Consider the following 12,673-nt stretch of genomic DNA (forward strand, 5'->3'; position numbering starts at 1 on the left):
TGAACATGGCATCATTCATGCAACAACTTTCCTGACATTTTTTCTACTTGTTTCCTGCTCAGGAACCACAGAGTATACCAGCACTTGGAGAAGTTATTGTAGTGCTCTTGATCTATTGGGAGAAGCACTGTGACTGGGTGGAACACGAACAGAGGTTTGCTTATGTTTATTTTTTTGCTTCTTCACTGGTTTTTCTTTATTTGCAGAATCCTGTATGTGTACAGTCATTCAAACAAATACTGCTCATCATCTGTACTCTTACTGTAGCCTGGAAGAGTTCACCAAGCCCTTCAGCACAATCCTTAGACAGCCAGACCTCATATCATTGGCAGTAAGTAGCCATTTAGGTTAATCATCACAATGATCTACGTCATATATATATTTTTTTTTATTCTGGATGGTTTTGGTTATAAGGTGAGCTGAACAGTTCTTCGACTTAATCTTGTTCTCTCTTCTTTAGCCTCTGGCTGCCTGTGTTTTGTCTCTTTTCACACACCACGAGGTTGATGTCAAACTTGATATAGACAATCTGACCTCCTTGATGAAAAACCTATTGCTGTACTCTTATGAGGTAGTGAAACTGCAAGAAGTCATTTGCATATTCTGCAATAGTGTGACACTTTTTTTTTTATGCCAGTTTAAAGTGATTCACCAATGTCTTCCTCTGCCTCATAAGCCCCAACTTTCTCTTCCATCTGGCTGGGGACGCTGTGATGGTTTCCTGGCTTTACTTTTATACATACTGTCTAAGGTGAGGCAGTGCCTGTGGTGTATTTATAAAATGTGACTGGGTGGATACCAGAAAGAGAACTTCATTTTTTTCTCTGTGCTTTTGCTGTTTTTTTTTTTTTTTGTTGTTTGTTTTTTTTTTTAACAGTATGAAAATAGCTCTGGATCATCATGTTTAGATCCAGATACATTTCTGGATGTATGGAAAAGAATTGGTACTTCACTAGCAACAGCAGACACAGATTTCTGTTCAGGAAATGGTAAATATGTGCATCTTATAAAACACGTCCTTTTTGAAAACACCTTAGGTTGAAAAAAAAATGACCTATTTTCTTTTTATGTCAGGGCTGTATTCCTTTCTGTCTATTGCACTGCATGTCTTCACCAAGGATCCGTTTTCATGCATCCCTCTATTTTCTGAGAGTGGATCGAAATGTGTATACACTCTTGGCTGGCTGCTGGGCACTGACTGGTTGGTATACAGATGTCTTAATGAACCCTGTTTGAATTGTAGCACAAATCTTAGAACAGCACAGCTGCTGCACCTGGAGCTAACAATAACTCCTTCTATACCCTGCAGTCTTCATTTGTTTGCTGAAGGCAGCCCTGGGAGAGTTGAGGTGGATCTGAGTCACGACAGCCTGTCCATGTTGAGCTGCCACTTGTTGTGCTTTCCATTTGCCCTGGACCTGCCGTCACACACCATGTCCACACTTCTCCAGTTGTATGACAGCTGTGGTATTGTCCCAAGCCTCATGCAGGTTAGGGCCTTCCCGTGGTTCAGTAAAGGCCTCGCTGGGAAAAATAATATGCTGATGCAATGCAGGATAATTCTTGCAACAGGCTCACATCAAGCAGATTGTACTGTACATCTTAATGTCTTCATACTTTTGTGAGAGCATCCTGTTTGTTGTCAGCTGTTTGATCTGTGACAAGCCGTCTGGATGATTGTGTTTTTCATGCTTTGGCAGGTAATTGAAACTCTTCACCCTTCACTACTAGAGCTGCCTCTTTCCCTGCTGAGCCGATTGTTCCTGTGTGACCCCGAGCTCTTTGTTTCCCGCCTCAAAAAATCTGCATGTGGTTTTTTCATGCCACCCAGAGACAGCCAGCTCGCTGCCTCCAAACACCAGACCCCAGTAACCAGAACAGCGAGCTCTCTGCTCTCTGACTTGCTGCAGCTGGAAGTGCTGTGGGACTCTGCAGTGGAGCTCCTAACTCTGTTGTCCCAAGTAGCCCGTTGTTCAGCTCTTCCTGACCATTTTTACCTTCACCTGGAAGCTTCGGTTCTGCACCAGGCACTGTCTCACCAGTATGACCACATCAGGGCTGCCACATGCAGACTTTTGGGAAATGTGGATCCATTTAGGCCTCCTGTCCTCCAACCAGATGTTTTCAAAAGCATGATAAGCCATCTTCATGATTCCAGCCTGTCTGTCCGGCGAATGGCTTGCAGGGCAGTTGGGAACTGGCTGGGATATATTGCAACAAGGGTAGGGTTTAAAATGGATAGGTCCACGATAGGGTGGGTCAAGGGGAAGGAACAAAATAACCACACACAGCGTACACACAGTGAAGCAGGAGGACATTTGGCTGCTGTAGTAGAACAGGGAGTGCACGATGACGTAGGGAGCAGGTGGATAGAGGAAGCCAGGAGGACGGCGGCCATGCTGACATCTCTGATCACTGACCCTGACGCCCACACGCGTCGTCACTGTTGCGCAGCTCTGGGAAACCTGCTAAATGTTGATGGCACTGTATCCGTGTTTCTGGAGGAGGATGTGTCCGGTTTACTACTAAGAGCTGCTTGCACGGATTCCCATAATGCAGTGAGACAAGCTGCCATAGCAACCCTAACCCTCTGCAGCCAGCAGGACACAATACGTCAGGTAATGAAACAAGTTGCAGGAGGGCAGGTGTTGACATTGAAATGAGTCCATTTCTGTTTTCAGAATAGAAGCACCTTTTTCTAATTGTTAGATTTTAATTACAAACATTACAACACATTAGCTGCAAGAGTGCAATTAGTTTATGCACACAAAATAAATTTTAGTCAATTTTTTGCTGGTTATGGATCATTAAACATTCTTCTGTTCATTTCATTTTTAGATAATTCTGTGCATATATTGGCACTTTAAACACAATGTTTTCACATTAGTCAATTTCTTTTGTGTTTATTTGAAGGTACTGACATCCCTTCATGCTAGTAAGAAACTTCTTCAGGCTTCTCAACATGCACCTCCACCTCTTCAGCTCATTGGGCAGCTCTGAGTGAGTCCAGACAATTCACCAGGAATCACAGAGCAAAAAACATCCATGTGAAAAGATTTACTGTAGTTTCTTTACTGCATCCTCACATCTCTGAGACTACAGGCAGTAATTGTCCACTATTTGTTTTTTTTTTGTTTTTTAAGTGTGTTTTTTTCTACAGGAAGCTTTAGATTTGGAACTGCTGTTAAACAGGCTGTTGCAGTTTCATAGGAATAAAAATGCAGTTGTAATAAAAATCGCACAGAAACGCTGGTAAATTTTCTTTTAAAAAAATGAAGATTGTTTATTTCAATGAAACACTTAGCTTAGGCCCAACTACTACACCGATTTAAGGGTTTTCAATTTTATTTCTTACTCTGAAATAAAAATGGGCTAATTATGAACAGTCCAATAGTAGAGCAACAAATGTGTTAATTAACGTTTGCATTAATAATATTTCTCTCACAGCAGCAAAGGTTTTGTACATTTTGTTTGCATGTCAGTTTTTTCCTAAACGAATCGAGGGTGTGGGGATGAGCAGCCGGGACACTGCACTGAAAACAGCAAACAGACTAAGCGTTGTTGGGAGGTCGCACCTTGACTTGACGTCCGTTTTAAAGGCTTCAGTTTGCAACGAAACGTCGATTAAATCACGTCGCACGGTTATAAAAAACTAATTTCACTGCTGTCGGTAACGGGAAGTGTCCAGGGCCGCGGCGTCGGAGGAAAGAGGGGCGTTTGTCGACATCCATCAGGACCTGCAGGTTTGCGCTTTGCTTTACCGGCCGTATTATGACATCGAAAAGGGCAAGGTTATGTTTCAAACTCATGTAGGCAGAAGGCTGTACGTCCTGATTGTTACACATTTTAATAAACGGCGCAAGCAAAACACCGAGAGAAAATCTCTGAAGAAACGGCTGGTTGATGAGTTTATTTTGAAAGGAAAAAGTTTGGTGACACACAAAGGCAAATATGATTAAATCCACTTGGCATTACAAAGCTTTATAACGTACTGTTACAATTGTTAAAACTCCCCTTCATTACACATTTTTTGGTTTTATCAATTAGAGGTTTTGATACACAAATGAACGATGTGAACCTCGAGCCAAAAGCAAAATAAGTCAAATAAATAAATACCATGTTTTTTTTTTATTCAAGACCGTCTTAAAATAAATAGGCATAGAAAAAAAATCAATGCTCAGTAGGCTATAACAGATTATTTGCTAAGAAAAGAAAGAATAAACCGAGAACAAATTCACTTTCCTCTTACACCAAAGCTAACACGGCAACAGCCTTAACAAATGATCTAATGAGACTTTTTTAAAGTTAATTTTCTACAAAGAAAAGGCGAACACACTCCACTCCCTGAATATACAAAAGTTGTTACAAATTAGTGCAGATCAGCCTGAGGCCTATAAAACTTATTGCCTTAACAAGCAGTGTAGAGAAAGAATCTCCGAGCCAAGTCTGAAATCCTACATGTTCTGGAGAGAGAGAGAGTAGAATTTATGAAAAAACATGCAGATGGAGGCTGCTAAAACTCCACTAGTTAAAGTATTTGTACATAAGAAAACCAATTTATTACATTAGGGAAATCTATATATGGGGGAAATATTACCATCTAAATTGAAGGACAGCCATGAGTTATCTATGATGTTTGTAGGACTGTAAGATAAACTATGTCCTGAGCTGCAAAACTGATTGTATAATTTGCAAGAAAAGAATATTTTACAAACTGCCCTAAACACAAAATGTCACTTTCCACCTTCAAAACAGTAAAAATATTAAATCAGTTCTTTCTTACCAACTGAGTCTACTATTTCAACAATATTTGCACTTCTAAAAATAATGTAATGCAAATATCAGAAAAGTGAAACAAATGTAAATATAGCAAAGATGTTTGAGCTTCTACAAAACCAACATCAAAATCACATTATTGATCAAGATTTTGGTCCACTCTAAACCAAGTCAATCTAATGCATTGTGGAAAAAAATTCGAAATGATAAAAAATTGTATGTTCTCACTAAGGTTCCTCTTCTGTATGTCTTCAGTTTCTGCAATCATAAACGTCAGTGTCTTCATTAACAGTTTGAATATTTTCAAATAGGCCTAATTCAATTTTTTAAAATAATCATGATAGTGATTTCCTGTTCTAAGGTGGCTAGACATTTTTCTAGAAAAGTATTTGGTTTGAAAATGCTCAAAATTAAATAAAGTGTTGACACCAACAAATTTGACAAACTAGTAATAAAAAGGGTAATGCAGTCAAAAAAAAACAAAACATTTTCTATTGCTGACATCAATTCCAATGTAAGGCTATTAAAAATATTAAACCTGCGTAATGAATAACATCTTTTCAGAAATAACCCTATTAGTAGATTCACGCAGTGCGAGATCTATTAAAGATGATTGTCATTTAATGCAATGCCACAGTGCAGGTTCAAGTGATTAGAGTGCAAAAGCAATGGAAGCATTGGATAGAGTGTTGATTTAAAATGTAAAAAATAATTCACATTAAAGCATGCATCTACTTCGCCAGTCATGAAAAACAAAAAACATTCAATTCTTGACAATCTTAAAGACAAAGAAAGCTCTGCATTTTCCCTGTGTTGCCCTCTTTATATGTACTTGCAGGAGCTTGGTGTTACGCTGTTGTGTCCTGCTTAAGCCTTTGGCTACGGGCCTTGTAAACCTCAATCAGCAGGTCTTTGACATACTGGATTTCACGTTCTACAGACTCTGCCTTGTCACGAAGCTCGCGGTTCCTCCCTTCAAGACAGTGCAACTGTTCCTCCAAAGAATCTAGCTCTGCCCGTTTTCGCTGGCGATACCTGTGTTAAGCAGAAGAGAGATTCAGTGAAGATTTCTACCTGTGAAGTCATGTCAAAAGTTACTTCTCATGAAGCAGAAACTAAAACTTGCCTGTGAGCAGCAGTTTTATTCTGATCTCTCTTTTTCTGTTTGCGCTCTCCGCCTTCCGCTGGAATGATGTCCACTTCATATTTCAGAGAACAGTGGTCTTCCTTCAGCCGGCATGCTTGTCTGTGCCCTGAGGACTCCAAGTTCAGGCTCTCCCTAGCCATTAAAAGACACTCTGGACTCTGATCCTCAAGGAAATTACTGTGTAAATCATGTTGCCCTATCTGGAGACTCTCTGTTTTGACCTGTTCATTGATGTTACCTATGAAGCTGTGATAGGCCTCAGACTGTGGTGTTGTTGGAAGATAACCTTCGCTGTTCTCAGTTTTCCAAGAGACAGTAGCTTTTGTCACCTCCACACTAGCTTTGATACTATTCAGCGCCTCATTGTTACCAGTGCCTCCACTGACCTCCCTCATGCTATACATCAGCAAATCCTCTTTTTTATGTGGGACATCAAGTGATCCACCAAAACCAAATCCTCCACCAACAACCTTCACACCACCTATCACATCTTGACTGAAACAGCAATTTTTCTCTTCTTTGGGTAACACGGAACATCTTCTGACCTCCACTGCGCTACCCAGACAGTAGCTTTTTCCTACCAGCTGCTCGTTCTCTACACAGCCATAATTACCATTAAGGGTCACTGCTGAGTTACCTGAGTTGCTTCCTTTGGAACTCAACAAACTGTTATCATAACCTTCACTGAACCTCACACCATCAGGAACTCTTTTCCTACCACACCCACTGGGGCGACTGCAGCTGTACGGGGTGTGTCTTGGAAATTTGGATCGCCCAATGGGCCCGCCACAGATACTCAGCAGGTCCAGTTCACCGGTTGCCAGGGTAACAAGAAGTGGGCTGGATTCTGATTGGTTGGATGTAGAGTATGATGCATATGGCAGCTGACTATACGGCTGAGGACCCGCTGGCAGTGGACCCCTGTCACATCTTCCCAGCCTCGGCCCTTTCTCTGGCAGTGGTTCAGACAGGAAGTAGTCCTCTAGTTGGGCAAGTTCCTCTTGCAGCAGAGAGGTCATGACCTCCAAGTCAGAGGGCACCTGGATATCATTCTGTAGGGGTGAAGGGGGAAGGGAGGCATTGGTGGAGGAGGGAGGGGAAGGAGGGTTTGGGAGGTACGAGGAGAAGTCCACTTCTTCCGTCATCCAGTCAGTAAGACCATCACCTATTGAGGAGGGTAAAAAATTGAAATTCTTACAAGCTGTCTAATGGAGGAAAATATAAGGCTAAAAAAAGTGTTGATGTAAATGAAACACTATTTCTAATGCAACAGTGCATGTAACAATTTTCTAAAAGCACAGACAAAACAACATTGGTAAATGGGAAACAATGTTTGACTAAAATAAAAGTTGTAGCATCAATATACTACACATAGCTAGTTTATTACTTACTGTTCAAGAAGGACGAATGTGCTGCAGTGCCGAGCCCACCTGAAATGGGGAAAAATATAAAAAAGCGTACTCGCTGCTACTCACCAATTAAGTGCTGACTCTCCTCTGACACCTCCCCCCTGCATCCCTGTGATTGGCTGTGGTTAGCCTGTGGGTGAGAGAGAGCGAGGAGGTCTGCTGGGCAGACATGAAGCGTCTTCCAAACAGAAGCTGATGTTGCCATCATTTTGTCTGTTGGTGCTTTGATTCAGTCCAAGTCCAAGCATATGCTGAGAGCAAGCACGGTCTGATAGATGGGCCACAGAGAGCAGGGCTGGGTGAGCATAATGAAACCTGGAGGGTGAACAGAAACAGGGATCAGATGTGTGTAACTAAAAAGATCCAACTTTAGTCGACTGAGGGAATCAGGAATATTACTTGCTGCCTTCGCCAAGTCTCTCAGCATGGTTCAGTTTGTTTTGTTAGAGAAGCTAAAATGAAGAAATCCCCTGAATCCTCACCTACAGACCAGGGTCTTCTAAACAATAGGCAGTCATCTCCTCCAAGTATGCACCTTAGCAGATAGCTTTTAAAAAATAGATGATTTCAACAAAACAACTCAGAATTAATGATACTTTGAGTGATACAGATGTGACAGCTGCGTCCTTTGGGGTTTCAGCTGTCCCAAAGCAAATAGCACTTTATGTCCTCAAAACACGTGGGACCTAGTGACGCTGTCAAGGGCCCAACTGCTGACAAGAGGCACCAGATTAACCCTCTCTAAGCGACGTAGTTAAATCGGATTAACACAGATGAGCTGAATCTAAACACATGTTCCTTTTAACTTAATCGCCTCTGATCGTTTAAGCAGTTTCAGCAGTTTATGTGACAATAATGAAAACCTGCCAAAATGACAGAAATACGATATATAGACTTCACGCTATAGTCTACTACACTTACATTAAGTTACACAATTGGCTGTTAACACAAGTATGATATAACGTTATGCCCTGCACTGAAAACAAAGACTATAAGTCCTGGAGGTTTGCATAAAATAAGGACTGAAACAGTTCATTTAAAGAAATTAAAATATAAGAAATTGTGTAAACAGAAACAGCCAAACAACGGAGCACTGCACCACTGAAACCACCTGAGCTAAAGAAGCAGAAACAACAAAGCAGTCCAACAGCACAGTAACAAACTTGAGGCAGGTGTATGGACGGCGAGTAGTAGTTTGACTTACTCCATTCTTGCAGAAAAATATGTAGAGCACTTGGGGGTGCGTTGCTAAAGCAAAGCACGACTTCTTTTCGGGTCCAACAACTTCACGAGTTTAAAGAGCCATATTTTAGCTCGGAATATCCGGGACAGCGCAAAGGTACGAGTTGTTGCTTTGCTGTGGGCGAGCTGTAAACTGAGCAGCAGCTTAATTGTGAGAAAGCATCAGTCCATTCACACCTAGCAACCAACTGCGTCACCGGGACCAGCAGTGCAGCTCAGCGCAGATCCCTCCGCCCACACCCTCCGCGGCTCACCGAAGGACATCCCTCAGACTCGCCGCTCGGCTCCGGTATGGAACTAGTTATGTCTTTGTTTACCGGTTCACCGTAACTCATTGTTTTTGGTATACAAAGTGCCCAATTAAAACAACATTGCTTGTATTGAGTAAGAAGGAAAAAGTAAATGTTATTTACAAAATTAGGCAATATGACAGTTAAACGTATAGCCTCTATATACGTCATTGTGTAGTAGTCAACCTGTGACAAAGAGCAGTGTCAGTAATTCAACAGAAGAGTGAAACTTCGTAGGGGTAGTGGGGCTAACACGTGGTTTTGACTAGTGTTGGTGTTGATATCTGTATCATTAATCCGGAAAGTAATCACGTTACTGTAACTCGTTACTCCGTCATCGCTTTTCTTATTGCCCGCTGTTGCCATAGAGACGGAGCAGTGCCGTTTGTTTCAGAGCTCCACAGGACGTACCCCGCTCCTTAAAATTCATAACCTGCGTCCATAACCTGCTGAGAGCCTTGATTAACGTGGACACGGCACTTAAATGAACACCAGCACAGGGCCAGAGACTGTACTTCACTATGAGACATGATACTGTTTCAGAGGGGGGACTATTTGATTCACAACGCACTTTGTTGTTCAGTAGGGGTCTGTTGCCTCTCCGTTGCATCAGTGGTCCACGCTCAGAGCGATTGGCTGCGCGTGCTCATATTGTCCTCCTGTCATTGGCTGGAAGCGGCCACATGTGAGAGTTGATTGGTCGATGGTAGGCAAGGGAAGCATCCCGGTGTGGTTATGTTTTTTTTTTTTTTTTCCTGCAGTGCAGCCTGTGCACATGTTTCAGGTAAACAAACCGAGAGTGTAGATCAGCCAGGCTGTTCCTAAAGCTTATTCATATAATGTCAAAATAAACAACAACTTGTGGTTATCAAGTCTTCAGAAAAAAGTCTTTCTGACTCATTATAGTAGCTTTAGGGCACTTATTACTAGAGTTATGCGATAACCTGTTTTATAATAGCAATACAAGTTGTCATCATGGGCATACAGTCTATGATATTTAAGTAATTCATAATCATAATTTCATTGTTTGTTTTACTGTTTTAATCAGCTATCAGTGCATGTGTCTACAAACTTCAGCAGGGCATTGTTTGATGAAATGGCTGTGTGTCAGTTCATACATTATTTGTTCGGTTTTATCTTGATACAATTTGAAAATCCTTTTTTTCATGGCTAATTTAGTGAGACAGCTGGCAGAACCAAATTAATTTGCTGATAATGATTGTCAGTAGCTATTATATGAGGAATAAAGCTTTGTTTTTTCCTTTCAGCAAATCCTGGAGCTGAGTGAATGTGATGTTCTCCTGTTGCTATAGTAATAGCGGACACTGCCCCCTATTTTAGACTTGTTGTCTGGTTGCTGTTGCCATGGGATTTGCATCTCTCTCTTTTTCTCCCCCTCTCTCTTCCTCCTTACCTACTGTTTTCCTTCCACCTCACTTCTGTTCCTGTACCCCTCCCTGTTCAGCCATTCCATCTCATTTGCTGAGTTGCATCTCTGTGACAATATCATTTTGCCAAAACCAACAGGCTTATTTCCAGTTGTGCTGAATTTGCATATTGATGGGGCACTAGCATCTAGCCTTTAAGAGATTTATCCACTGAGCAGCATGTTTGTGTGCTGTCTGAAAGTTGGAAAACATCTAACCTGACAGGATTGCATATAATCACATTATTCAGACTTCTGAGGAATTGTTCCTGGACAAAATGAAATATGTCCTTTGAACATGGTTAAGAGAGAAACTCCGTATATGTATATTGAATTTGAGTGAAATGTCCGGTGTAAGGATCACATAGGTCCATCTTTGTCAATCTGAGTAATTGAAAGTGACAGCCCTTTTACAGTGGAGCTATTCAGCAAAATGCCCACTGTATGGTAGCTACTGTATGGGTGCAGCTTTGTAGGAAAGCAACCTGATGCAATCGAGATAAATGTGGTCGTAATGGAGATCAAATTGAGATGGTAGCTGCTGAAGTTGGAGGGTCTCCCAGGAAATCGCTGACTGTTCTATCTGTGTATTAATTGGTCCACTGAGAGCTTCCTGTTTGTGCATCATGAGAAAAATCCAAGGTGGTGTTCATGACCGCGCTGCTGTTTGTTGTCTCCACTATTAAGTACAATTTCCTTTATCATCATTTAGGAAAAGATATAAAAGCAGTTAATTACACAGCAAAATGCCTTTAATTTACTCTCTTTCTTTTGATAATCCAACAGGCTTAGTGTCCCATTGTAAAATGTGAGTAATCAAAATTGTTGAAACAGTGCAACCTAACTTAATGCTGAAGTTAGTGCTGAATTAAGGACAGCGTAAACAATTTTGGAAGAAACTGGACATCAGATCTTTTTGAGTGTGTATCAGTTTTCAATAGTGAGACAAGACCATCCATCAATTGATACCCAAATTCATTGTCTGAAGGTTGTGTGTAAGCCGAGAAGTCAGAAAAGTCGATGCTGCATGCCAAGTGCATGTATGGCATGTTAGTAAGGGTTACACCATCATTTCATCATCATCTCTCTCAGAATTTATTGTCCTCAACTTTTGCCCCTCTTTGAACACATGAAGAAAACATGGAATTCAGTTACAACTTGTGAATGGAAAACCTCTCAGAGGGGATTTGTAGATGTTTTTGTGTGTGTGTTCAGCCTACAAATTACTCATTTGCTTCGATGTTTGGCATGAAAAGCGTTAATGCAGTTTCAAAAAAAGTGGCAAGCACAATATAATTTTTCATTCATGAATGTTTAAACTAGACTAATGTCATTTGCATCCAGCTGTGACAGATCTGAACCAGCGGTTATGTTTGTTTGCTATTCCTCAAGGACTTCATGGTAAATTAGAGGTGTTTGATGTAAAGCACTACAGCGTGTGTTTTGTCCTCCTTTGGGATATAACAGCTTTTAGGAGATCACTTCTAACTAGTGTTAACTCCTAAAGGCATCTTGGTAAAAGCATCTGAATGAAGTCTCGCATGGCACACATGCTCAGCCTGTATTGACCTGATATGATAAAATTAAACCCCATACTGTATAAAGTTATGTCAATATCAACAATAGATAGATTGACACATACTGAGCATGGAACACGAGGCCTTATAAAAAACATCTTGTAGGAAAAAAGTCATGTATTTTTTTAGACATCACAGATAAAGGGAAGATCAATAAAACAACAGTGAAAGAATAATCAGTGTAAAATACGAATCTAGAATCAAAGATTTTTTTTTTTGTACAGATTAACTGTTCTTGCCTCGCTTGAGGTTTTTAAACGTCCCAAATGGTTCCCTAGTGTCATTCACAGCCCTCATGCTTTGCAGAACCATTTAAACCACACACACTCAGCGTCTGTCACCTGTGAGCTCAACACATACTCATTCAGACCACATGCTCATAACATAACATATACAACATACGTCTTTCAACTATGTTTTACATTGACACTGACCTTTCAAATCCAGATATTAATCAGTTTGAGTCTGCTACCTCATAACAGCTGGACTTCCTGTACAAAAACATCAGTTGGTCAATCCTCATGTTGTATTATAGTCGTGTGAGTGATTCTTTCATTCACTGTATATTTATAGGAGCTCATCCTTGAATTCAAATCATAAATCACCAAACAAGCAAACAAATTTACTGAGGTCAGAGGTCAAGCTTGTGGTACACCAACATTTCCCAGAATGTCCAAATAGCAAAATAGAAATTTCAAATTAGCTAACACAGATACAAAGAAATGAATAACCCTTTTCTGGTATAGGCACTTTCTTTTTTTATGCATTGTGTATAAGAACTTATACATTTTAAATAGTAATTTACC

The 12,673-nt window shown here is 40.8% G+C and overlaps 2 protein-coding genes across 8 annotated transcripts in view; one reads left to right on the plus strand and one right to left on the minus strand.

Moving 5' to 3' along the window:
* Positions 1-12,673, plus strand: part of stk36 (serine/threonine kinase 36 (fused homolog, Drosophila)) — a 71,913-nt gene that overhangs the window by 53,321 nt on the left and 5,919 nt on the right. For 5 of the 7 annotated variants that reach the window (XM_026329292.1, XM_026329291.1, XM_026329290.1 and 2 more), the window contains exons 12-20: positions 63-154; positions 268-331; positions 461-571; positions 638-751; positions 878-989; positions 1,075-1,201; positions 1,310-1,490; positions 1,701-2,618; positions 2,914-3,025. In XM_026329292.1, the coding sequence (XP_026185077.1) occupies positions 63-154; positions 268-331; positions 461-571; positions 638-751; positions 878-989; positions 1,075-1,201; positions 1,310-1,490; positions 1,701-2,618; positions 2,914-3,000 (1,806 nt within the window). In that variant the 3' untranslated portion in view covers positions 3,001-3,025. Of the gene's footprint in view, positions 1-62; positions 155-267; positions 332-460; positions 572-637; positions 752-877; positions 990-1,074; positions 1,202-1,309; positions 1,491-1,700; positions 2,619-2,913; positions 3,026-12,673 lie in introns of those variants that run through there. The other 2 variants (XM_026329286.2, XM_026329288.1) reach the window with 2 other exon arrangements.
* Positions 5,241-8,744, minus strand: atf5a (activating transcription factor 5a). Its single transcript, XM_026329294.1, has 4 exons — positions 8,537-8,744; positions 7,399-7,647; positions 5,903-7,088; positions 5,241-5,811 (listed from the first exon to the last, which is right to left on the minus strand). The coding sequence occupies exons 2-4, from the start codon at positions 7,538-7,540 to the stop codon at positions 5,625-5,627; spliced, it is 1,515 nt and encodes a 504-aa protein (XP_026185079.1). The 5' UTR covers positions 7,541-7,647; positions 8,537-8,744; the 3' UTR covers positions 5,241-5,624.

The sequence above is a fragment of the Mastacembelus armatus genome, chromosome 14 (genome assembly GCF_900324485.2).
Source record: "Mastacembelus armatus chromosome 14, fMasArm1.2, whole genome shotgun sequence".
Taxonomy (NCBI): Eukaryota; Metazoa; Chordata; class Actinopteri; order Synbranchiformes; family Mastacembelidae; genus Mastacembelus; species Mastacembelus armatus.